This window comes from Sebastes fasciatus, chromosome 5, assembly GCF_043250625.1.
Source record: "Sebastes fasciatus isolate fSebFas1 chromosome 5, fSebFas1.pri, whole genome shotgun sequence".
NCBI classification, from domain to species: Eukaryota; Metazoa; Chordata; class Actinopteri; order Perciformes; family Sebastidae; genus Sebastes; species Sebastes fasciatus.
In genome coordinates, this window is record NC_133799.1 from 37,489,291 (window position 1) to 37,517,244 (window position 27,954).

General features: G+C 40.8%; 1 protein-coding gene across 6 annotated transcripts; it reads right to left on the reverse strand.

The window, feature by feature from the left end:
- Positions 1-475: 475 nt before the first annotated feature.
- reep6 (receptor accessory protein 6) lies at positions 476-27,881 on the reverse strand. Of its 6 annotated transcripts, XM_074636608.1 has the most exons (8): positions 27,641-27,880; positions 21,151-21,244; positions 13,091-13,229; positions 10,931-11,099; positions 10,703-10,833; positions 6,518-6,540; positions 4,625-4,647; positions 476-781 (listed from the first exon to the last, which is right to left on the reverse strand). In XM_074636608.1, the coding sequence occupies exons 1-6, from the start codon at positions 27,771-27,773 to the stop codon at positions 6,526-6,528; spliced, it is 681 nt and encodes a 226-aa protein (XP_074492709.1). In that variant the 5' UTR covers positions 27,774-27,880; the 3' UTR covers positions 476-781; positions 4,625-4,647; positions 6,518-6,525. The 6 variants fall into 6 exon arrangements, with proteins under 6 accessions (XP_074492709.1, XP_074492708.1, XP_074492711.1 ...); XM_074636607.1 differs by lacking the exon at positions 6,518-6,540 and having other exon boundaries at positions 27,641-27,871; XM_074636610.1 differs by lacking the exons at positions 4,625-4,647; positions 6,518-6,540 and having other exon boundaries at positions 27,641-27,877.
- Positions 27,882-27,954: the final 73 nt, after the last annotated feature.

The following is a 27,954-nucleotide window of genomic DNA, read 5'->3' on the forward strand; positions in this document are numbered from 1 at the left end:
ATATCAAGGTCAGAATCTCATTTATATTTATAAAGAAAGCAAAAAAAATATGTCTCATAAATAATAGCAACACTAATGAAAACAAAATGAGGACAGACGGTGTCCCTGATGCGAAGCACCCAAAGACCGGTCCAGAAGAAAATGTCCAGTTGCGGAGCTGCCTTCAAATGTTGAACTGCCAGGGTCCCCGTAAAAGGAAACTTACTTCCACAACCTGTAGGCAGGATGTTGCAGCTGCAGTTTCAACAGGTGTTAAGTATAAAACACAAAAAACAGCAACTATACAAAGAAAGAAAGGGCAGCTGTAACACTGCAGCTGTTCCTTTCTTTGCCTGTAGAGGGGACGTTGACGTGTGTACACACCTGTGGGTCTAAACGGCTGTTACTGTTACTTTACAGGTGTAGAACTGCTCTACCTGGTGGAGAATCTGCAGCCTGATAAATGGGAGCTAGTGAGTTTTTGAGTTAGTTTTAGGTGCTTCGCATCCCCCAAAAAAAAGACATCCCACTGACCCCCAAATTCAATAAGTAAAAATAAATCAAACGAAAACAACAATAATAAACTGTGTTTGTAAAATCAGTCTGTCTGCAGAGTCGGTCTGAGTTTTTGACGTTGCAGACTTATATAAATAAAACATATTTGATATAAAAAAGGAAATCAGTCTCTTGACAGGTGATATTCTTCTTGTTGGGATCTGTGAGGATTAAGAGGAAAATCATCGCTCTCTACTCCTCATCCTCACTGAGGCTCCTCCTCTTCCTCTTGCTGCTATCTGAAGGACTGAACAAAAAACAAAAACAGGAAAGCTGCTGCTGAAGTCAGGAATCATGCGGGTAATGCATATTTCAATGGGTTTGTGATTTCCTAATAATTCCTGATAATATCTCTTATAATTTCCGAGGAAATCTCCTGTAAAAAATACTAATTATCAGTAAAATAGAGACTTGATACACTTCCAAATAATTAATTCCAATTAATTATCAGTGTAACCAAGAGAGTATTTTAGTCAGTGCACAGCAGGTCAGCTGAAAATGCAGAAGAGTGAAATTTATCTAAGAATGAATGTAAATTTACATTCAGTTTAACTTGGGAATCTTTAAGATTTTCCTACCATTAGTAATTAATACCAAATTATACAGTTCTTTCCAGGAAACTCCTTTGGAAATTATTTGGAAATTACAGACCTATGCAGTAAAACTTCACCAAACAAGTACATTTTTTATCGTTGGAGGTGGGTGGGGCTACATTTTGGTTTGCATTCTAATCACAGATTAAGACTTCAAATTCTGAATTCTCCAATCAGACATTTATGAGTTATATCTCATGATTCTGAGACGAATCGCTCTCTCAAATTAAAGCTTCAGTAGGCAGAACATTTTTATCATCATTGGGCAAAAATTCCATAATAATCTTTCAGTATATTGTAATTCAAGTAAGTAAGTAAGACTTCTGCACCTCATCATGGCTCTGTTTTCAGGCTTTAAAAAACTAGCCTTTGACGGGAGACTTTGGCCAATCACAGGTCATTTCAGAGAGAGTGTTCCTATTGGCTGTTCATTAAACGGAGGCAGCTGTCAATCATTCGCAAACTCCGATCAAACGGTCAAACTAGGCAGCGCTGATCAAATATGCCTATTTCTCATCTCAGATGTTTTCAGAAACATCTTGTAGTGTACTGTTCAGCTGTAAAATTAGAAAGTTTGCTCCTGCGGCTGGGCGGTACCTGGTATTTCCTCAACATGGCTGCCGAGTCACAAACAGTACACTACAAGATGTTTCTGGAAACATTAGAGGACCGAAATAGGCATTATAGTAACAGAATATTGATTCATATTTGATCAGCGCTGCCTAGTTTGACCGTTTGATCAGAGTTTGTGAGTGATTGACAGCTGCTCAGAGACGGCAAGGCTCCAGCTCGGCTCTGATTGATTGTTTTCCTCCGGTCTGTGAAATCTTGCAGATGCCATTAGGAGCACCGGAGGACACAGAGGCCCATGATTTTTTTCAGATAACCTGTCTCATGCACTACTGTCAGGATATAGTGACCGTTCTATAAAAATATATATTTGCTCCAGCCTGCCTACACCAGCTTTAAAGGTCCCATATTATGCTCATTTTCAGGTTCATACTTGTATTTTGTGTTTCTACTAGAACATGTTTACATGCTGTAATGTTCCAAAAAACAAATTTTTTTCCTCATACTTTTTGTCTGAATATACCTGTATTTACCCTCTGTCTGAAGCGCTCCATTTTAGTGCATTTCAATGGAATTGCGTTGCTAGGCGACAGTTTGGGTCCATATTTACTTCCTGTCAGCTGATGTTATTTACAGACACTGCAACAGGAAATAGTCTGGGACACATTTATAATGTTTATGTTTAAAACCGTGTAATGATCTATTGTATATTTGTGACATCACAAATGGACAGAAATCCTAAAAAAGCTTGTTTCAAACGCACAGTTTCTGAGTACGGGCTGTGTGTGTATTTCTCCGTATATTGAGCGTTTTGATACTTTAACAATATTTATAAAGCACTTAAACCTGCATTATAATGTAAAAGACATGAAAATCTCACTTTTTACAATATGGGACCTTTAAGTTTGAATCATGATGCAGTGAACTGATCAGTACTCTGTACCTGTTGGCTATAAGCAGTCGGTGATTTGTTAACTTTTAATACGGGGGATGGCCCAATGGGAGTACCAGCCTGCTGCCTCCATACCATCACCTACACCTCCCAAAGGACATTAGTTGCAGGACACCTTAACCATAATGTCTCCCCTAAACTAGGTTGTTATAGAGGTGGCTTGGTCAGGGGGTGTAGTTTCAGCAGCACAGACGCTACTGAATGATCATAGAAATATTACAGGAATATTATAGGAATACTACAGGCAGCACTGTGTCTCTATGATCCTCTCGCTCTTCCACAACCACACGTTGCTACTTGGAGGTGACACTATTGTATTTATAGTATAAAGTTTAGAGAAAGAATGTTACAGATCCAAGACTAACCTGACAGAAGGGTGGGACTGAGAGAAAAAAGCACAATTACCAATCTATCTGCTACTTCAGCGCCACAGACAGCGCCATGGATTCATCAATACACAGCAAAGTTAGGCCAAAGAACGTGTACTGCTAAAAGTGAAAATAAATTAAACGTTCCATTGCAACGCCAGCGCCCAGCAGCAGACCTACGCCTCCGCCATTTTGGACTGTAAAAGAGTCGACTACCAGTAAAACGTCCGCCTACAAAGTGTCGTACAAAAGTAAAACAGAATTATTTCTATTCTATCGTCATAATTTAAATGTTTCTACCGAAATGGCCTGTGTTGAACAATACAAATATTATAAATATGCATACTATTATAACTATTTATTTACTTACTTATTTATTTATTTATTTAACTTTTTTGCTCGACCGCCTTCCAGACAAGCATAAAGTGAAAAAGTGAGTTTGAAAAATCCAGCACACAGATTTTGAGGGAAACCTCAAACTTTTTCATGTCAAGGATCCAAAATAGAGTCCAATAGACCACAGACCATGGATGTAGAAGAGGGGTCCAATAGACCAAAGACCATGGATGTAGAAGAGGGTCCAACAGACCACAGACCATGGATGTAGAAGAGGGTCCAATAGACCACAGACCATGGATGTAGAAGAGGTTGTGTCCTGTGCTTTTGCCCTGCGTGTTATTAAATTGCCTACAACTACATTAAATTCTGTTGATGTCGTGCTACCAGCGCTACTATCTACTGGCCGATAGCCGGTTGTTTGGGAACAGAGACGTTAATACATCCACCACGTTACAGGCTTACAGTATACAGCCCACGGGGGTATTATAAGATAATAAAAGTGATGAATTACAGCCAATATATCCATTATTACAGCTGCATACAGCTAGCAGGAAGCTGGCAGAACCGGATATGTCATATGAGCGTGCAGGACGGTGCAGTCCCGTGGGTCTGATGCACGTTCATTATGCCGAGGAAAATAAATCTGGATTCAGCTGTTAGTTCATTTTACAACTTTTAGGACATAATAATTGAAATGAGGGCTGTTTAAGTGTTTCTACTGGGAAGTTGATTCACCTCAAAAAAATATCCTCTGAATTACAGAGGTCTCTTTTTACATCCATAGCCATAGATTCATTCGAATTTTCAGTCCAAAATGGCAGCAGCGCTACCGCAGCCTGTTGTCAAAAAAGCACCGGAGTTTCGGCTCTTTGCTTCTATACTCTTTTGTTATGCTGCTGATATTTCGGAGCCATGGTCGAGGCCATAGATTCTAACTGGCACAAACCTCAGTCAGATAAAGGATCAATGAGTCAGGCAGACTAGATTAACATATTGAACTAAACCACCCCTCTGCCCCTGCACTCTCTCTGCTAGGGGATGGAGAGGGTGGGATGGCATCTCCCTTTAAATCACCTACTGGCCACAAGAAACACTGAACCTGAAATCTTTCTGCTGAGACATCCAATCAGATTATTGATTAGCAGTAGTGTCAGAGTGGTGGTAGTAATACTACAAGATGATAGCGGTCAATACACTAAAAGTAGTAATAGTTAACACTATAATCTATTTCTATTCTATTATTTAGTTTGTCACCATCTATGACTTACCTTCAGTCTACACTGAGCCCATCCTGATGTGCAGACATAGTACAACAGACACACAACCAACAATTAAAAACAAGTAAAGATGAATACCTACACATTAAAGAAAACATCTCTGCTACTACTAGTCCTCCCTTTACATGGAGACATTTCTATATTGTTAACATAAACATCAAACATCTTTTCACCGAATGCCAAAAAACCCGACCCAATAACACACCAGACTTGAATCAGTTTCTTTGTGATGGAGTACGTCAATGACCAATTTACTGTAGTTCATATCTACCAAAAAAAACGTTTTTCATTATTCAAATCATTACATTCAAAACTGGCATTAGATTTAGTGATGACTGCTCTGTAGTTTTACACTTAAGGTGATAATAACTACATCTCTAAAATGATCCTGTTAGCTCTTAGTCTCCAGCTTAGCTCCTGAGCTAACATTACGTTAGCTCAGGAGCTAACATTACATTAGCTCCTGAGCTAACATTGCGTTAGCTCCTGAGCTAACATTACGTTAGCTCCTGAGCTAACCTTACGTTAGCTCCTGAGCTAACATGCGTGCTCCTGAGCTAACGTAAGGTTAGCTCCTGAGCTAACCTTACGTTAGCTAAGGTTACAGTGAAACAAACAGCTCAGCCCTGAATGTTCCAGAGAATAAAATAATGACCTTAAAACACTGTGAAAATTCTATCCCCATCTGGTGCTACAAAATGTTATTACAATTATATGACACTTCACATTTGACATAAGGCCTAATTAATTTAATTTTTGATTAATTACATTAAATAAATGAGAACATTTTAGAAAGTTATAAAATCACATGGCTAAAGAGTAGGAGAAAGGCCTCTACGTCCATTTGTTCCACCAGATCTGTGCCACTGACAAATATTTTAATTGATATTTTTATTTCATATTCAATTTCAATGAACCTCAAAGTTCATCGATATCTAAAAAAAAACCAGACCAATTTACTATACTTCACAGCATTACATTCAAAAGTGTCAATATTTAGTGATGACTGCTATATTTTACATTAAAATGGTAGTAATGACAATTTGGCAATAAAAGACGAAGACATCTCATCTCGAGATATCATCTGAGTTACTTTTGGCTGCTGAGCTAATATTAGGCTATGTTGGCTAATGTATAATGTTTTAGTTACACAGGCTGACAGGACAAGTTATCAGCTCTTAAAAGATTCTTTTTTAGAAATGTTGACCTTAAAATATTGATGGAAGATGAAGATGACGTACCCAGTCAGAGCTGACGTTCTTCGTTCAGTTCGTCTCAAATGTGTGAGTGTTTTTGAATATCAAAAAGAATCAATCCACTCACTAACTTTTAAAATATCAAAACTACACAGGCTGGTGTTTCAGATGGTTCACCAGATAATAGCCAACAGTTTCATTTTGTAGTTTGGCTAACTTTAACTCAAAAAGTCCTGTTAATGAAGGCATCCCACAAGGATCAATATTGGGTCCCCTACTCTTTACTCTATACGTAGGCGTAAATCATTTTTTCTTTTCCAGGTTACAATCTCCCAAAGTCTTTCTGGCCATCTCCATGTTAGTTGTTGTTTTGTTGCTATTGTTCTTTGTGATATTTTATAAGCCATTAAGCAGATCAGTCAGGGAGTTGATGTCAGCACTGTTGCCACTAGTCTACTTAGGAGCAGCAGGCTGGGAGAGGGGGGTGTTAGAAGCTTCAGGTCTTCATGGAGGATCTTGTCAACTCCATCTGCTGCTACAGTCAAATCTGCAGTCCAGAACCACAAGACAAAAGCTGCTTTATCTTTAAACCAACCACAACACTGATGTTCTATGACGGTCACTGAGGTTCTAATTCTCTTCCACCACCGCACCACATTCACTACTGACACCAAACCAGTTCACTTACCACACTGGTTAACCCAGGAACAGCTGGAACAGGTAACAGGACATCTGGGTTAGCATGCTTAGTCCTCATCTGTACAAACATTCATTTTCTATTTTATACAAACCAGCATTTTCTCTAACCAGGACAATGAAGATATATACAGATTCATCTATGAACCCAAAGTGCAATAACCAGTGAAACTGCATTTACACTAACAGTGTTAAATCCTGCTATAGCATCCCCCAGATGTAGTCATTAGGCTACATCCACAATATGAAAGTGATGGGACAAATCAGTGATCAGTGGATTTGCAGGACCAAAGTAAAGCTGGAGTAAATCTTTTGCCTAAGGTTCAACTTTGATGAACTTAATAAAAAAACCTTGACAATGTTAACCTTTGAGGAAATGGAAACAGCAGCCAGTTATGAGACAGGAGTCAATGGTACAAATACATCTCTTGAATAAATTTATTATTTTATTTATTTATTTATTAAATTTAAATCTAAATTTATTTGGCCTGTTTGCGAACGATCTAGCCAGGAAGCTAGCTTGAGGAAAGCTTTTGTGACTGGGTACCGCTAGCAAGTTCACACCTGACTAGCATGTTAGCGGTTACCTCGCCAGCTGCAGTAGTTCACCAACTAGCCTTGCAAGTAGGCTAGTCATTACGTCACCAAGCTTCCAGAACCACCTATTTCGCAACGACGCATGGATGAGCCAATTTCTGGGATGACCAGGGCTGCGGTCGAAAAGTCCAAAAATGACGTCCTAACGTCTTTTCCTAACCACTTCTCCTTGACCTCGATGGAAAAGGTCATGAGGTCAAGGAAAGATGAGAAGGAGACTTCAGAAGTACTTAGGAAAAGAAAACCGCGATGTTAAGAGAATCCGACGGCTCTTTCACTAGACTCCGTAATTATGATGCGACAGTGGCGGATATTAGTGACGACAGTCTGCCGTTGTGAAACTACAATGTTCTGAAGATGGACTACAAAAGGCGCTGCCCCCCCCCCCCTTGTGTTGTTAAATAGGTCTTTCAATGACAGACTGCTTCACCCGCGGTGTGTGGAAGAGAGATACCACAGGTCCTCCTGCTACTGGAACACTTTACATCAACAGATAATATAGATCATCTGACCTAACGTTTACAACCGGTGAAAAACATCACTTCATTACCAGGTTGGAATCTAAATAATCAAAAAATGTATGATACATATTGAGTTCATTGTTCAAGTTATAGAGAAGGTGTAGGATCATATACTTCTTTCAACTTCTTTTGGGATATGAAATATATTTATTTATGTTGATTATTTGTTAATTGATTGTTTAATGTTCATTTTTATTAATTATTCTTGTTTTGTTTTTTACTGAGGTATTTGTTACATGTTCAAAATAAATAATTAATTAAAAATAAAGTGAAACAAAATGGTTGTCACTGTCCACTAATATTAAACATGAATCCCAATTAGTGTATGAGCCTATGATAATAATATGCAAGATCAGCATATCGTTTGTTATTATGAACGGCCGAATGGTGCGTCGCTTTAAATGCAGCGGCCGCAAGGAATTATCGGATGTTATTCTCTCTTTTCCTTTGGTAAAGGATGGTCCAGTGTATCCTCTGCTAAAGGAGATAATAAAGGAAGCATTGAAGCTCCTTTCCTCAGCATTTGAAGGATTTTAACAGCTCTTATCATGGCTGCTACTGAGGTACTGAGAGGGTCATTTCACTCCGTTAGGATCCTTCCTGAGAGAAAAGGACTATTCGACCGCAGCCCATGACTAGCAGTGGTGGAGCTAAAAATGTAAAGTTTGCCCTGGGGATGGCACTATGGAGCTCAACAGTGAGGTTCTGGAAGTATAATAATATATTATATTTAAATATTCTGAATCTGGATTTAGATTATTAGCCATAATGTCTTGTCAATCCAAGGTAGATTTACAACGAGCTATGAGACTGTGAAACGATGCTATAGGCTCTGGTCCTGTAGAAGCCACAAGTCCGTATGATATCAACGTTGTTTTAAGAAAAAAATATTTTTATTTGCGATGTCATGGAAATGTACTACACTACCCACAATCCTAAGGGCATAAGAACGACATGTGTGAACTGCTAGTGGGGTACATGTGTGACAGCTGTGGCTTAGAGGGTAGAGCAGGTCGGCAACCAATCGGAAGGTTGGTGGTTCGATACCCGGCTGCTCCAGGTCACATGTCGATGTGTCCTTGAGCAAGAACCTTAACCCCAAATTGCTCCCAAAGGCATAGCCATCGGTGTGTGGATGAGTATTTAGATTAGATCTGAGCAAGTAGTGGAGTTGGCACCTTAGCAGCCTCTGCCATCAGTGTATGAATGGGTGTGTGAATGCTGATGTGTAGTGTAGAGCGCTTTAAGTGGTCGGAAGACTAGAAAGGAGCTATATAAATGTAAGTCCATTTACGCGCTCGTATGTGCCGCTCCATGGTGTCTGCTCCCGATTTCAAACCGGGCCAACATCGTGGCTCGTTTGAGAACTTTCTCTTATATTACGAAAATAGTTCACCAAAATGTGTTTCTGAAAACATTTGAGGCCAAAAATAAGGCATGCAGTTGCTGAACCTGTCTTAATTTTAGATTAGATAGTTTTTCGGGAGTTTCCAGTGGTGAAGATTCACCATTCGCAATGGTTTATGGGATGAGCCTTCACTCTTAAAATAATTATGTACACAGTCTTGTACCTTTGCCTTTTTTGTTCCCGTTTTTTTGCACTGTATCAAATGTTTTATGGTCTGGAGGAGAGGAAGAGACAAGACCGGTAAGACCAACAACATCTACGAAGGTGCAAATGCATGCATTGCACCCCTCAGTTTAACATTTTGCACCCTCGGTAGATATTTGAATAATAAATGCCAAGCGCAAGGTGGCAGGTGTTTTAGGCGCACAGACTGTATGGGCGTCTCCATGCGCACCTTCTATTTAGGTTCAAGTATGTGCAGCAGTGCAACGAGCACAACAGCTGGGTGAAGGTGAATAAAAATCAGCGGGTGTGATGATTATTACTCTCAACCAGTCACATCACTGGTTTCATCGTTGGAAACAACCTGGTCTCACGTCCAACTCATCAAACACCGCCAATTGGGCAGCGCCCGTTGGCATCGGAAACCAACACACAGAGGCACCCTTTAGCGACAGTTTGTGATGCACCAGGCTTTCAACTAACTCCAATGTAAACCCACCTGCAGTGTTATTCGACGGTCGGAGCAAGTGACGTAGTATCAATAGCATGAAAGTCGGGAGGGATGGTGGATGGGTCAAACAAACACAAGACTTTCAACCAGGAGACCGGTGTTCCTGTCTCATAGTGAAACTAAAAGTATCCTTTACTTATTTAGTCACGTATATCGTGAGTCACGTGACTCGAGTCAGTGATCAACCATGACCGTTTCCTAACCCCACCTAAGTGGTTGTGTTGCCTAAACCTAACTTCCTGTGAAAATGGAAGTTTATTTTGAAAGGACACTACGCATGTAACGAGCGTATATTGACACGCTGTCCCCGGTCTGTCCAAAAGTAACGCAAAAGGGGTACCCCGTGCGTCGGTCTCTGATGCTGCGGGGCACTGACCAAGCTGTGGTATTTGACAAGTTGGGAATGAGAATGTGTTGAAAAAGAAGCTATGATGTGCCCTGGTAACTGGACGTCTCCTTCATAAAAAAGTATAGGCTAAGGGGTAGGGGTAGAGAAAGTAATATAGTATTATAACAAGTAACGTAACTAATGACTTTTGATACCGATAATTAAGTAATATATTACTTTTGAAATGAGTAATAAGTAATAAGTAAAAAAGTAAGTAGTAAAAACTAAAGTAAAAGTTCCCGAGTAACTTGCCGGACACCACTTGTGTTGGATGGACAAACCAGTCAACATCTCTCAAACACAGAAACTGCAGCTTAGAACAGACCTTAACATAGCAAGGTGCTTCACATCTACATGCTCTATGAGGACAGAGGGATTGAAATGTCAGCAGTCAGAGTTAGAGTGATGAAGCGGTATGCTGGTTATACTGAGCTGGAGTCAGAGGACATGGTTAGCTCAGCTTAAAGACTGGAAGAGGGATGAAACAGCAAGCCTGGCTCTATCTAAAGATCAGTTCATTTTAAGCATACCGAGGCCTATGAGGAGGACTAACTGCCAGGAGGCGGGGGAAGCAACTGAGGTTTACGTACTGGTCGTTCTTCACTCGACTCTGTTGGAGCTACTTTAGCTGTCGATGAACTTGGTAAACTTTTGGGTTCAGGCTGAGCAGCCGACGACCTCGGAATCACCAGAGATTTATTCTTCATCAGGTGGCAAAGGACTGAATAGAAGGAAAGAAGGAATATTCAAACTAATATTTTTTAAATGCTTAATACTGGTGTGTAACCACAATGTACTGGTGTTGAACTGGACTGTACCTTCTCTGGTGAAGTTCTCCGCGGCGTTCATGGCCCTCCCGCCGAGGTTGCTCACCATGTTGTCCACCGTAGCCTCGTGGCGTAGGAAAACGGGCCGAACCACTTTGTTGTAGATGATCTGGGAGCCGTTCCACGACATTGGAGCCATGCACCACAACAGGAAGAGACACTAACCACAGAGGACAGACATAGATTTACTTGGTTTACTAGACAAATAACTTATTTTTGCAAATCTTGATCCTCAGTTGTCATAGCCCGGTTGCAGACGTCTATATCATCTTTGATTTTTTAGAGCTTATCTAACTGCCCTAGTGGATAAAATTCCCACATTTAGGACACAACAAGCATTTAAAGCAAGCCACAGCTTGTATACAGACGAGTCTTGAGTGTTAAAGGTCTCATATTATGCTCATTTCCAGGTTCATAGATGTATTTTAATGTTGTACTAGAACATGTTTACATGCTGTAATGTTCAAAAAAACCTTTATTCTTCTCATACTGTCTGCCTCGGTCTGCCTGCATAAAGCCTTTTTCACCGTGTGTCTGAAAAACTCTGATTCAGAGCCTGTCTCCTCCTAGTCTGCTCTGATTGGTCAGCGTTTCCTGCTGTCCGCTGTCAATCAAACGCCCTCAACACAGCGTCACTTTCTCCCCTCCCTGCAGCAGCTCCCCTGAGCCACAGAGAGAGCAGGCAGCAGGAAGAGTTTACCATATAAACTACTTAAAAGTTTATAAACCAGAAACTTCACACAGCGCACGTTACCGGAGGAATCTGATCCGAAATCGGCGAGAAATGAACAACATCTGCGGCCAAGATTCCAGGTTTTCCTGACGGTTTTGCTCCGGTAAATATGATATTTATAGCTCTGTCACGTTAGCTCAGTATTTACGTTCTGCATAAACTCTGTAAACCGTAAACATACACTCTGTTTTACGTTTGTCTTCACAGGTCCATCTGTGAGAAATGACCGACAGAATCATCCCAGAGGAGAAGAAAACATCTGCTGTTAGCAGATAGTTCTATTTACATGGGAGATACAGAGCTAACATGTTAGCATGTAGCTACATTACAGAGCTAACATGTTAGCATGTAGCTACATGTAACGGTGTGTAAACACAGCGAACATCAGGGTGGAAAATAGAAGATGTGAAACAGTAGTCAGTTCATTATTTCTGGTAAAAGACACCTAATAAACGTAGTAGAGTAATCAGAGTAATGGTATATTATTTACTGTAGAAGCTGTCTCTGTGTTACCATGACTACAGACCGGTTAACGTTACACTCACCGGAGCTTACCATGCTGAAAGACTTTATCCTCTCTGTCAACATAACTGAAGGTGGAATTACTGATCTTATAGAAAGCTGCTCAGTAACCACAGTATCAGCAGCTACTGGGAGGACTTACGTTATGTTATGTTTCAGAGTAACTGTTTTACTTGTCAGACAGTTATTGCCATATCTATGTTGTGAAATGTTTGTCAGAGCTGCAGGTTATCTGTTCACGTTCAAAATGCTGTGTATAATTAATATTGTCATCTGTCTACTCAAATAAAGTTTGACTGTGAAACAGAAATTTGTTGTGTTGCTTACAGTCACTATTTACTACCTTTACTCTTCAACATGCATGACATCAAATACGTTTTTCATATCACCTGTTGAAACAGTGTAATTACATAAATCCTTTGTGAAAGAACATAAGACTTTTCATGAAGACTTTTCTGCTGGTTCTTGCAGACTAACAGAAGTAGGAGCAGACTTTGCTCATAGTTACGAGGCGGACGGTGAGAGAGCCACTCTGTGGGCGGGGTCACCTAGCTGCAGGTTTTCTACCTAGTTCTAACCGTTCCACCTGGAAACCCTCATATGGCCTGAAAAATGTCACCCACGTCACCAGTTTAAGGAAGTGCTGATCAGAGTTTTTTCAGACCCATTTTCTGAGAGATGGAGCAGGAGAAAAAGAGAGGGGTGGTCTTTTATGATACTATGGTGGCCTGTAGACACACTGGGGACAGATATTGATGTTTAAAAGACATGGAAAAGTGCATTTTGCATAATAGGTGATCTTTAAAGGTAAATTTAACAATTACTGAATTCTGATAGAATGATACCAAGGTTGCAAAAATTTGCCAACAAACATTGCTTCTTCCCTGTTTTCTCACCTTAAAAGCGTAGTAGAACGGGAACCAGTAGAGGAAAATATCGGAGAAGAACTCGCCCAGGCTGAAGACACCATACACCACCCAGTACGTCAGCCATTTTGTGTCGTCTTCTTTGCTTGGACTTTCGATGGCTTTGATCCTGCAGGATCAAATAGAGTGCAAACAGCCTGTCTGAATGTTTCAGGTGAACTGAGAATACATTTATTTTTCAAATACCATCAGATCTAATGTACAATTGCAACTTCTACACAAGCTTGTAGAGCTAAATCTCAGTAGAGCTTTGGTGAAGGCTTCCAGCTCAATGCCACAACCAGGGGTGGAAGAAGTATTAAGATCCTTCCTAAGGGTCACAAGATACATCTGAAGGGTCTTGAGATTATCTATGGGGTAGAAAAGAAGAAACAACAAAAGTTCTGCTTCACAAATTTGTGTTTTGCTTTTAGACTTTTCTCACATCTTTGCGTTTTTGTGAAATATTGGACCAGATTGATTCAGAGAGAACCATCACTAGCAAACAATGGCAGCCTGCAAAGCCACACCATGGTCAATAGAGTGCTGCACGGATGAAGTATTTTTCGTAGGCCAACCAGGAAGTTAGCATCGCCCTGGGTTCTCTCAACAAAAAGCCAATTGGATTTTTCCATTGGATTTTGGATTATTGCAGAAAATAAACACTGTGGCAAACAAACGTTTATGATACTTACGTTTTGTTCAGCAAATCAACACCACTTTTATGATTATTTTTTTTTTGTAAATATGTTTTATTGATTTTCACAGATTTTATCCCACAAAAATAATAGATACAGAAACATGTATAAATCAAACAAAATAAATATCATTCATCAGATCTGTTTACAGAGTTAAGTCCAAATTCCCTTCCCTATCCCCCTCCCTACCCACCCACCCATAGGGTCACAGGTTACAGTATACTTTTAGTTGCATGAAGGAAAGATAAACAATAAACAAAAGAGAGGGGGAAGAAATAATTAGGAAAATAACTTATAAAGAGAGAAAAATAAAATAAATAAATGAAAAAAATAAAAATAAAAATAAGATAAAGAGAAAAAAAAGAGGGTGGGAGGGGGGCTGCTCACTACTGTAATATGACGTTCATGTTTTCCACTCTACTCTTCGTCAAGGGGTTCCTGCAGAGAGTCATAAAAATCCAAAAAGGGCCTCCATATCTTAGCAAAAGTTTGAGAGGAACCTTTCAGGGTGTATTTAATTTTTTCTAGTTTTAAGAAATACATAACCTCTTTGACCCAGTGAGAAAAGGATGGAGGGGTGCGTTGTTTCCATTTTAGGAGAATCAAACGTCTCGCAAGGAGTGTAGTAAAACCAACGACCACATAGGCCTTGCCCGGTAGACGAGCGCTGGATTCCCTTGGTATTAAACCAAAGAGGGCACAAATTGGGTCCGGGTCGAATTGGGTTCCAAACATTTTGCTAAAAGCTTTAAAAATACTTATCCAGAAGGTGGAGAGATTCGAGCATAGCCAAAACATGTGCATTAAGTCTGCTGGTTGGCCTCTACATCGAGGACATAGAGGATCAACATTTGGATAGATCTTTGCCAATCTTGCATTAGTAAAGTGAACTCTGTGTACGATCTTCAGTTGTATTAAGCCATGCCTAGCTGACGTAGACGATGTGTGTACCAAATCCAAGACAGTGTCCCACTGGTCATCTGTTAAAACCACTCCAAAATCAGATTCCCAGGCCTTTTTTAAATGTTCAGTAGAGCGTGGATTGATGTTGTTAATGAGCTCATAAATCTGGGATATGAATCCTCTGCTATCTGGAGTCAGTTCGAGGAGGTGGTCGACATGCGATTTTATGGGTTCATCCGGAAATGAGTTAAATATCTTTCGTACAAAGCTCCTGATCTGTAAGTAACGAAATAAATGGTTCTTAGGTAGGTCATAAATTTGGGATAACTGAGAGAAAGATGCAAAGGTACCCTCCACATATAGATTATTGATTGACCTAATACCTTTATCAAACCATAAGGTAAATGCAGAGTCTGTAAAGGAAGGAATGAACATGTGATTAGACTTAATGGGGGAGAGGATAGAGGTCCCCTGCAGACCAAAATGCCTTCTAAACTGAGCCCATATTCGTATAGAGTGATTAACTATTATGTTTGAACTCAGATTGTTGCAAAGAAGGGGCAAAGCTGCACTGACCACCGAGCCCAAGTGGTGTTGGCATGATGAGAACTCCACCTGGACCCAGTCTGCCTTTTCTGTAATCGGTTTGTCTTCGAACCAGTGAATTAACTTCTGAATGTTGCATGCCCAATAATAAAAAAGGAAATTGGGCAATGCTAGACCTCCTGAGCGCTTTAGTCTTTGGAGAAGAGTCTTGCTGATCCGACTAGGCTTATTCCCCCATATAAAAGAGATAATACTTTTATCAAGTGTTTTGAAAAATGATTTTTTAATTAGGATGGGGATGTTTTGGAAAAGGTATAAAAATTTTGGTAAAACTATCATTTTAATTAAGCCAATGCGCCCCGCGCCAATGACAAAGGTAAAGATTCCCAACGGTTCATGTCCTGCTTACATTTACTAAGAAGAGCAGAGAAGTTTTTTGTGAAAGTAGCCGGGAAGGAACGAGTGACCTCAATTCCTAAGTATTTAAAACCCTCTCTGACTATTTTAAAGGGGGAAACGCTAGAAGGGAGAGCGTCTGTCTCAGAATTTAAAGAAAAAAGTTCACTCTTTTGTAAATTTAATTTGTAACCCGAAATTTTTCCAAATGTATTCAGGGTATCCAAAATATAGGGGAGTGATAGTGCTGGATCAGAGACATACAGAAGCAGATCATCTGCGTAAAGGGATACTTTGAACTCCTGCCCACCTCGATATATGCCCTTAAAGTCCTGACAATGTCGCAGTGCTGTTGCTAGGGGCTCAATGGCCAATGCAAACAAGAGAGGGGAGAGGGGACACCCCTGTCTTGTCCCCCTTCCAAGGGAGAAGTAACTCGACAGAGTATTATTAGAGATAACAGCCGCAAGGGGAGAGGAATACAGCAATTTGATCCAGGCAATGAATTCATCTTTAAAGCCAAATTTGTGGAGAGCAAAGAAAAGGTATTTCCACTCGACCCGGTCAAAGGCCTTCTCAGCATCGAGCGAAATCACTGCCTCACGACACTTAGGCCGGGCCGAGTGGACAACATTGAGTAGTTTTCTTAAATTTGAATAAGAATGCCGGCCCTGGATGAAGCCTGTCTGGTCAGGCGAAACAATATCTGGAACAACACACTCCAGACGCTTAGCTAAGACCTTGGATAACACTTTAAAATCTACATTTAGTAAAGAGATAGGGCGATACGATGTGCATAGCACTGGATCTTTATCTTTCTTTGCTAGAAGAGAGATGGAGGCCTGTCTCAAGGTCAAAGGAAGAATTCCTGTGGAGAGTGCCTCTTTATACATCGCTTGAAGGAATGGTGCCAATTGAAGTGAAAACTTTTTATAAAATTCAGTTGTAAAGCCATCAGGGCCAGGCGACTTGTTATTTTGCATAGACTTAATGGCAATGATGATTTCAGAGATCGAAATGTCCGCACAAAGATTGGCATTGTGTTCTTCTGACACAGTGGGAATAGTCAAGTTTTCAAAGAAGGTGTGTGTGAGACCAGGATCATCACTACATTCCGACGTATAGAGGTTAGAATAAAATTGTAAAAAAGTTGTATTTATGTCGTCATGATCTATTAACATATCTCCTGTGTGTGACTGGATCTGTGTGATTGAACGAGCAGTAGCTGCTTGACGAGCTTGCATTGCCAATAATCTACTCGCTTTATCTCCAAATTCATAGACCTTATGTCTGGATTTCAAGAGGAGGCGTACTGCCTCATCAGTGGATAAAAGATTAAATTCAGTTTGTAGTCCTAAACGTTCTTTATAGAGATCAGGTGTCGGGAATTGGGCATATTTTGAGTCAATATCTAGGATTCGTTGAGAAATATCATATAATTTGGATTGTTTTTCCCTCTTGACTGTTGCAAGTGAGACATAACTCTTAGTCTCTTAACTGGATTATTGACCCCTTTTACATTCCATGATATAAACTTGGTGGAGTTATCAATCACCTTATTAGGTTGACCTACCATAACAGTCTAAGAATATTCAAATGTGGTAGCCAAAAGGTGATGTCCTGTTTGATATGTACAGCAGTAACAGCAGAGAGCAATAGTGGGGGAGGAGAGAAAGAGAGGGGAAAAAAAAAAAAAAAAAGGAGAAAGAGAGAGAAAAAATAATAATAATAAAACAGATAAATAAAGGTATAATCTTACCTACTGGACCCGTAAATCCTTTCCCTTTTAAAGTCATTCACTTTGTGCTTGGTTCTACCCTGCACTTCAAACTCTGTCATTGTGAGATATTGATCAAATGAAACAGAAAAACAATAACAATGAGTCTAAACTCGGAATACCACTACTTTCTAAGTGTCTAAACAATAATACAGTGACAACTATCCTCAACCAAACTCCATATGAGCAATCAACAGCTCTGTGTGTCAGCGAGATAATAAAAGGAGAAAAAGTATGTAAACAAATACATGTGCATGCCTCGTGAGAGGGAGGGAGAGAGAGAAAGGAGAGCGGTAACGGGCTGAGGCGGACAAGATCAGCGCCAGTTATGCCGACGTTGACAGCACAGGGATACCCTATCCCTTAACAAACTTTTATCAATGTAAAAACATAGTCAATGAAAAGTATTATGCCCTAAATACTCACGGTACACACACAACACTTGGACCGTGTTCATCTATAGAGCGTTTAACAAAAGGAAAAACCGATAGGTAACATTATTCAGCATATGTTGATATCAAAACGGTCAGCGGGAGCTGGAACAAATATATAAACACACTCCGCGATAAATGGTTCATAATGTTAACTCTATTACGTCTTTGTTTCCTGAGTAACTTATATATTAAGAGATTAATAACAACGTAAGGAAAGCGTCTTTTAGTTTCAAGTGCTGATCAACTTAGTTATCCAGCAATTTGGATCACTCACCGGCTGCCAGTCTATAACCCAGGTTTAAAAAAAAAAAAAGAAATGAAGGAGGAAAAAGAAAAAGTGATGTCCCCGGGGTGTTTCTTCGCAGTTGCGGTTCGCGTCTTATGCCGTAGTAGGGTGTCTGTTCTCCAGGAATACAGCCGCCTCCGCCGGGGTATTGAACTGGAGCCTGGTTCCATCCACGGTCACCCGGAGCTTGGCAGGGAAGAGTAGGCTGAAATGGCACCCCGCTTTTCTCAGCTGGGCCTTGACCGGAGTGAAGGCAGCTCTCCGTCTGGCTACTTCAGAGCTGTAGTCCGCGTAAATGTGGACCTCGGAGCCCTTGTAGGAAAGCGGGCCTTTCTCTCGTGCAAGTTGCATTATCCGCTGCTTCATCTGGAAGTGGTGAATACAGGCTATGAAGGGGCGAGGGGCTCCATCTCGTCTCCTCTGGATGGCCACCCTGTGCGCCCTGTCCACGGTTATTGGACGGGGGAAAGCGTCGGCACCAAATATTTCTCCCAGACAGGATTCAATAAAAGAGGTAGATTGGGTGCCCTCAGCTCTCTCAGGTATGCCTGTAATACGGATGTTGCACCTCCTGGATCTGTTCTCGAGGTCGTCGACTTTAAGCTTCAGTTGCTCATTCTCCTTCACAAGGCTGCTGGTGATCGATTCTAGCGTAGTTATTCTCCCCTGGTAGTCGTTCATAGACGTTTCAATGGCCTGAATTGTCTGATCGTGTCTGGCGATAGCAGCGTGGTTGGATGAAATTTGCGCTGCTAGGTTTGTAATAATTCGCTCCTCCATGTCGGCTAGCAGTTTCTGTATATCAGCCAGAGATACAGCCGGGTTATTGCCACTGTCACCGTGCGCGGAGTCCTTGCTAGCTAGCAGATCAGATGCTAAGCCGCCATCTTCTCCGCCGTCGCCCCCATTTTCGCCTTTTTTACCTTTCGGTTTTTCCATGTTTAATCAAAACAGTGGGCACCAGATCAGAGGACAGTCTTAGATGTGGGTCACCCGAGCTATAGACGGGCGAATTAGATAACAAATGTCCAATAAATGTCGAATGATGACAGAGCCCTTCCGACTTGCTGCCTACTCCGCCATTCGCCAAACCGGAAGTCCACTTTTATGATTTTTTAAGTGTGAATGCAGTCGCCAGAGGTAAAAAGCTAACGTTGGGCTATAAACGAACTACACCACGGTCGCATTCACGTCACCACCACTAACCTAAAGGCGGACTAGTGTTCGGAGTGATGACGTTTAGTAGTCTCATTTAGCCACTTAGAAACTAGAAAACTGCCTTTTTTAAGACATGTACTGTAAAAGCTTCAAAATTCATGAGTGGGATATTAACTGACATATTTTATATCATTAGACATAACGTTCAAATGTTTTAAGCTTGTGGTAACAACAGACCTTATTTCAGGCATTTATCGAAAAACCCACGCGAAAAAAAACATTGACTTCGAGACGAGGGAACCGGAAGTGTAAAACTCATTCCAGGTTTTGGGACTCATTCCTGCAGCACTCTATAAATGAAGTTCCTCTGTTTGGTTGCCAATGAAAGGATGCTGTGAGATGGATCAATACGGGCTGCGTCACGTGGAAGAGGATGTCATGGCAGTTTCACGTGGCGAAACTATGACAGCCAACTAAGAGTCACGCCTACGTTGAGGAGGTACTATCTGCAGTGGAAAAGGAAATTGAGAAAAGCACCTAGTAGCAAAAGTGAGTAGAGTCGAGTTGTACCGAACCATGCAGTGGAAATGAGGCATAAGTACTCAGTCAGACCAGAAATTGGCACAAGAAAAATTAATTTGCATGTTGGTTGTAGCTAGTTTTGTTCATTGTGGAATTGATATCAAGAGGGAAGGTCTTTAGAGCCTGATGATCAAACTGTAGGTCAGTTTAGTTACCCCTTCATTATTATCTCCGCCAGAAATTTTTTTGGAGGGGGGGAGTTTAGAACAATGAACAATCCATTAGATTTTGGTGGCGATCCGGATCATGATCCGGATTCAGTGCATTAAGCAGAGAGCATTAAGACCCCAGGGTATAACACATGCGCAGTGTAACTGATGACGCGTTGATGACGCGTGACCCCGCCTCCTTCTTCAAGCAGAGAGATACGTGTGTGGATGTGTGGCGAGACATCAAGGTGCGGGAGCTGCTGTCCGTCCGCGGTGAGAAAGAACAAAGCGGTAGACGACGGGATGAGAGACAACATAGTGTAACGTTATACAGACATAACAAGGCTGCTATTCAGCAGCCTTGTTATGAGAGAGGCATCCGCCGATATGTTACACGGAAACACACCGTGTTAATAACAAGCCGACCGCCTCACGGTACCGCCAGCTGGGAGCTGGGATCTGTTTTTAAAGTCAGGCACCTTAGCGGAGGTCTGCACTCTCCGAATGCCATTCTAGTTCAGTCTGGCATCATGTTCCTGTTTGGGGGGTTATTATATCTAAGAAATATGTCAATGTAAGAGTCGTTACTCCTGTAAGTCCACTTATAACAACCTGTCATTTTTCTGTCTCTGTTACAAGAAGAGGATTTCCCAGTTTTTATTCCCACCTACAAAGCTGTGATTGGTTGTTTTTCAACCAGTGAAACAGACATCAATGAGCACAACACCAGACCTGCTTGAATCACTGACATAAGGTCTGGAACTAGACTAAGCACAACTGGCCGTTAAAGATCAGCACTGTCAAGAGCTGTTAATTGTACGTTAGATCTGTCAAAGTTTGTATGAGTCATTTGGGTTTGGATGCACCAAAGTTGAACCACACAAATTCACTACTTCGCAAATGAATCCACAAATTCCATTGACATGAACTGATTCTTTTCTGCAGTTTCCCCAACAGTGTTTGCAGCTCTCTGATGGAATGTGTCTTACAGCAATGCTCTCTGGGACTCGTAATTGATTTCTCTATTAAAACAGACGAGGAGAGTTTCAGGATTGTTTCATGTCTCTGTGAGTGAAGGAAACACAGCAAAGCAGATCTGTGTCTTAATAAAATAATACTTACGAATAATATGCTGGATAGGCAAAACCAATCAGGTTGCAGAGGAGGGAGGCACCAAATCCATACACCAGGTAGAGTCCTGTCAGTGAGACAGCACCTGTACAAGACACACAGGAGACACACTGATAAACGTATTCTCATACAACGGTTCGTAAGATATCTTAGTTATTCCTCAATTTTCGTGTGTTTTCACAGGAAACAACTTCATTAGGTATAGGCAAGAAAACTACTTAGTTAAGTTAAGTAAAGATCATTGTTAAGTTAGGCCACACATGGTTATGCGACACTGGAAGTGGCGTAACTTAAGTACGGAAGTTACGTGACAAATAAATCAACATTGACTTCTGGTTTAAACCGGGACAGGAACGTTGTTTTTTGACCCATCTGTCCACCCCGACCTCCTACCTACACGGCGTTCGCTCCTCTTTATACTTCCTCGTTCACAAGTTAGGCATTACAGTGTATTTGCTTTTGGTAGGTATAGCTACGAATGGTGTACGAGAACAGCCTGCTGATGTAGAAACACACCATTTACTCACAGAAAGATGAACGTTTGCTCACAATGCTTCTTTGTATAGTTTTGCATGTTTAAATATGTTACTTTGTCACTTCACCATACAAATATGTATAGAAAGACCTCGAGGCAATCATGTTCAAAATTTTTGTTTATGTTGAAAAAATGTCAAATACAGCTTCACAATACAAAAAATATATATGTATTCATTTACCCAGCTCCATTTTACAAATAAATCTACTGAGGGTCGCTGGTTCAAGTCCCCGCACAGACTAAGGGCTGTGGACTGGTAGCTGGAGAGGTGCCAGTTTGCCTCCTGCCCTTGAGCAAGGTACCAACCCTCCAAACTGCCATATAGTAGCTGCTCACTGCTCCTAATACTAGGATGGCTTAATTGCAGAGACTAAACTTCACTGTGTGCTGCGCTATGTACAATACAATCTGTGGCAATAAAAGTTGATTTACATTTACATGTACATCACAGCACCTGATAAGTTACACTCCAATGTACATCACTAAACACATCATTATAACAACAAAACAAAGAAAAAAGGTAACAACAACAGGTTTGATGTTAACACAGAACAACCTGGAGGTGGGTGAAGTTTGCTGAAATATGGCAGCACAACTCACAATGTTGAACAATCTTCTTGTAATAGGGTAACGAAATACGCCGATCTAGAATTGTTTCACTTCTGGATTGGAAGCCATAAATGGACTCCTGAGGTTCAACATGTGAAGTTAAAAGAATCTATGAGTTACAAATTCTGCACTTACTGTACGTTGTGTAAACTCACTCTACACGTTTTAACTGTACTTACTGCACAACCAGAACCTGCAACTTCACTGTTCACACTTTACGGATCGACTGAGCGACCAGGACGAGGAGCTCACACTGAATGGCCTTGCACAGAGGCAATTCCAATAAAGTTTTTTCAAACAAGATGACCGCCTCCACAAAAGTGTTGACAAAAGACAGACTCGTCATTTTGTGCAAATTCTACTATGAACAGAAAGTAAGAAGTAAAAAATAATTAAAATGTGTAAGATACAGTCGGTCTGATCTGTCTGTTCTGCAGTGAAGTTCAGTTTTATACAACAGTTCAGTCTGAGTGAGACTACAGTTTTAACCATAACATATAGCCATGTTGGGAAATCAAACCATGGAATTCAAACGGCAGACAGACGACCAAAACTTCTGAGCTGCCAGAAAACAGCCAGATCATTGATCGATCAGCCTCAACCTGCCCCTCAAACGGCAATTAATCTGGCAGAAATAGCTACACAATGTCAAAGGGATACACACACACACACACACACACACAAAGAAACATAACAGCAATACTAACAGCTGAAAACAAAAACTATTTCCCATTGTAACTGTAAGCATTATTGTTAAATCAATATAGAACAATAAAGAACAAAAGGTAGGTTAAAGCTAGGGTTGGTAATCTTCTTCAAAAACTTTTTGTTGTATTTGTTGAAATTCTCAAAACATTCTGACAGCAATCAATAAATCAAATGCTCTTGATAAAAAAAAAAAAAGCTGCTATCTGTGGCTGTTGCTGGACTGTAATCCAACCATTTCATCCGACCTGAATGAAATGATTGAACCTGTCTACCTGCCTGCACGCACTCTGCCTGTGCACTCATTGCACACTCAAGTTCAGAGATTTTCAACCACTGTAGAAGCGGCCGCACAAGAAAGTTGGAGGCTTGGAGCACTCTGAACCCCCAAATATATGGACACTCAGTCTAAGACAGAGACTTAATCTCCCCCAGATAATGCAGACTTCCAAAAGTGATCCAAAAATGCCTGCTTTAAATTGAAAATACCCCTGAAATTTTTATGTATAGCAAAATTTATAAAATGAATTGTTTTTGAATATGAAAAATGTGTTATGGGAACAATGTTTAAGGTAAAGAATGATTTTGTCATGTAGGCATAGATGACATGATTTAAGGATATAGGATTCTTGGGGAGTTGTTGGTAACACAATGTGGAGAAAAGTGAGATCGTCAAAACACCTGATATCTAAATGGTTGTACAAATAAACAAGTATTTCAATTCAATCTACTGTCATCATCATTATTTTACTTGTTCAACAGAAAGTGCCAAATTTTACAAAAAAACCAACAATGGTGCTATATATTTGAGAATTCTCCGCTGCCCTGCAGATGTCCATTTTGTCCAGAGCAATTGTCTTAACATTACTATTAAAAATTAAATTTCAAATAAAATGTAGTGTTTGCAGTAGTCATACAATGCAGTAAAATTAAATGAAGTTTGGGGCAGTGTGTTCTAGGCAGAACAACCGGGACCACCCCCAAAAATGCACACACCCTGACCTTGGCCCCAGATGGTTGACCTTGTCAACTCCTAGAAACGCCCCTGGACAAAAGAATAATGTATTTAGATTCCTTTAATTGACCTTTATCAACTTCCAATGTCGTACTCCCCCCATTTCCTGTCTACGTCTTCACTGTCAAACCATCCAATAAAACCAAAAATGTCAAAAAAAATAATCTTAAAAAAGAACAAAAAGTAAAATTTACAATAATATTTATTGTAGGTGACCAATTTGGGTCTAAAATCGGGCTGAAGCGTCTGATTGGCTTTGGAGGGTTATCTGGGCAACAAACATGGAAGTTAAAATCTCCAAGAATCAGAAAGCTATTGAATCTGTGCAGAATTAAATACAAAAGTTTAGTTAATTCACTGATGAAACTGAACTGGGAGGTCTAAAGAGAAACAAATACATTGTCTTTTCTAATAAAGAAGGAAATGACTGATTTTATCTTATAAACACCATGAGGATTCTCCTTCTAACTCTGCAGATATTCAGACACAACCCCAGTGAGCGCAGCAGGCAGACAGACAGGAAGTGGTGTAAAAAGTGTCCTACCTCTGATCAGCTTACGTGGCTGTTCACACATGGAGGCCGGTCTGCTCTGCTGTCTGTCTCTGTGGATAATCTGCTTTAACTTTACTGCAGGAGGACGCAGAGAGAGTGGGGGACACTGTGCACCAGGCACTACTGTGACATCATGTCAGTGTGTTACTGATCCACTGTATGAGCATCAGTGTGGTATGAATAGACTGCTGTTCACCGCTCAGTAAATGTCCTCTGCTGAATACTGCACGTGACAAAAGTGCTCAATATTTATTGTTTGTTTATCATCTTATTTATTTATCATTTATGCACAGTTTGATCCAGAGCATCACGGCAACAATGATCCCTTAAAACTACAACTTTATTTGCCACTGCATTTTATTAAATTAAATTTGGGAATATTTATTCATATATTACACTGTACTGTAGTAGCACTGTCATTTTTATTCTACTGTTTGATTTATTTTATTCTATCTTGTATTTCATTTAGTTTCACTCTTTAAAATCCTATTTATGTGTTTCTTTTATATATTTTCTTAATGCCTTTCTGTCCTTTGTGAAGTACATTGAATTGCCTTGTTACTATAAAAATACACTTGCCTTGCCTTAACGTTAGCTTCATGAGCTACCATTAGCCAAATTACAAAATTAAACTATTATCAGGCAAATGGCATTGCAAGCTGGAGTCTGTATGTTGACCAAAGATAGTTTGTCACAGAAAGAAGGACCACTCTCCTAGAACTGTAACTAGCTGCCTTCATATGATAAGAAATTTGCCCTTGGGCAAACCACCCGACCCGTCTTAAAACACTGACCCCGTCTGGTTTACCATGCTTTGTGGGTGTGACTTTTTACATGTGTGAATTTGTCATCACCATTCACACATGTATATATATACAACCAATGTGTTTATGATTAACTTGTTTAATAGATCAAAAATGTGTTTACAAGAGCACAAAGTTCTTCATTCAGCCTCTGATTAGAATGCTGGCTCTACTTAAAACATTTCAAGTCGGGCGCCTGGGTTAGCTCAGTTGGTAGAGCGGGCGTCCATGTATTAAGGCTTGGTCCTGACCGCGGCGGCCTGGGTTCGAATCCGGCCTGTGGCCCTTTCCGCATCCACTCTCGCTCTCTCCCCCCTTTTAAGACTCTATCCACTGTCCTGTCATAAAAATGGAAAATGCCCCCAAAAAAATAACTTTAAAAAACAACAACATTTCAAGTCAACTGGGGGGTCGATGATGATGACTCATCGACTCTCAGGGGGCAGCCCTAGTGGTTTATAAATTTCACAATATATTTATGTACCTCTCTGCGAAATGTGATAGCTACAGTATCTTGGAAAATAGCAATATAGGGCACTGATTCTGATGAATTTACTATAGACAAGAATTAACTAGCGCACTCCGCGGTCCCTCCACCTTACCAAGTCCCCAGGAAGTGAATTTTACATAGTGGCCAAACGGTGGTACTTTTCCCATAGATTTACATTGGGAAAGAGACGTCTTTAAATCAGTGGATAATTTTTTTTGAGGTAAACTTCCCAGTACGAACTATCTAATAGTCCTTATTTAAATCATCAGGTTCTAAAAGTCGTAAAATGCACCAATACCTGAATCCAGAGTTATTTCTCTTCTTCTGTTCATGTGAATGAGCCCTAGTCAGAGGGCTGGGAGGCGGAGTTAAAGGAAACGTTAGAGCGCACACCCTATGGGCCCAAAGGATGCGGAAGATCGCCGGATGATCCGGGTAATTTTATACTCGGAAGTCACAATTTTTTTGCTTCATGCGCCACTGAGCAACTTTTATTGGAACGAATGGGGCCCCTCCTGGAACGCTGTATCCAGTTCTCTTTATACATCCATGCACCTCACTCCCCGCCGCAGAGACTACTTTGCCTGGAGGAGAGTGGAAGCTGGCTCGGAGACGGACCTTCTGTTAACCTCAGTAGCGACTCAGATTCAGCCAGTGCAAACCCCAGCGCCGGGGTCACCACTTGGTCTAACCTGTGTAACGGCAGCCACAGAGAGTTTGATGATTTAATGGAAAGACGAGGGGTTTCGAGATCAGACCCCTGGCGCTGGGTTTTGCACGAACTGCATTTGAGTTGCTACAGCCGCTACTGAGTCTTGGGGCTGCCGCTGCAAAATGTATATACCAGGAAACATTAGATCAAGTTACCTTAAAATCTGTTGATGTGCCAAAACAGAAGTGAATAAAGATGGACATTTACAAATGGCAGCCCAAAGTGGACAATGCATAGACATTCATTTTACTTTGGCCATTTCTTAGTTAGTTAATTTCTTTGGCCCAGGCTGAGTTACAGTTTTATATATATATATATATATATATATATATATATATATATATATATATATATATATATAGCACCTTTCTAGTCTTCCGACGACTCAAAGCACTTAACACTACATGTCAGCATTCACCCATTCACACACACATCCATACAATGATGGCAGAGGCTGCCATGCAAGGTGCCAACCTGCCAATCTAAATATTCATTCACGCACAGCCTTCGGGAGCAACTTGGGGTTAAGTACAAGGACACTTCAACATGTGGACTGGAGGAGCCGGGGATCGAACCATCGACCTTCCGATTGGTGGATGACCGGCTCTACCTCTGTGCCACAGCCACCCCAATTGACCTTAAAATGTGCTGCAAAAAAATGATGGGAGCTAAAAGAGGCTGGAAAGCTCCACAAAGCTGCAGAGTTGGTGACAATCACACACAGCTCTTTTCACATCACATGCAGTCATTTGATCCAACGTTAACATGAAATATTTATGAGAGCAGTTTTAAGACTAGAACTTTAAAATTTGCTGCACCACAAATGTTGACCCAGAAAACTTCCAGAACATTTACAGGTTTGTGTTTACAGAGAGCAGCTGTTCGCTGTAGCTTCATGTTCACAGGAGGATTAACTGAATCCTCTTCAGTTTTCCACTGACATGCAACAGGAAGGTACCAATGTAATAAATATAAACAGAACAACAGTAGAATCATCAATAAAGTATTTATGATTAGCTGACCAGAGTGAACAACAACAGACAAACAAACATCACATACCCAATGCAAGGATCTTCTTCCTTATCCCTGTTTTCTCCTCCACCTTCCCCAGAAAATCTGTCACCAGGTTCTTCTCGTTCAGAAACTTGTCGGCTCGGTCTCTGATGGACGAGAGGATGTCCAGCAGGCCCATTGTCCTCAATCAGGTCCTCAAATAACAGGAGCCGGAGGAAGACGACCTGCAGTGGAGAGGAAAACACAGCAGAGTGTATATAATCCTCCGACAGCAACAATCTGCTTTAATGAGGAGAAGAGGGAGGGGGAGGAGGGGGAGGCACAGAAATGGAACAGAGAAGAAGAAGGTTCTGGTTCTC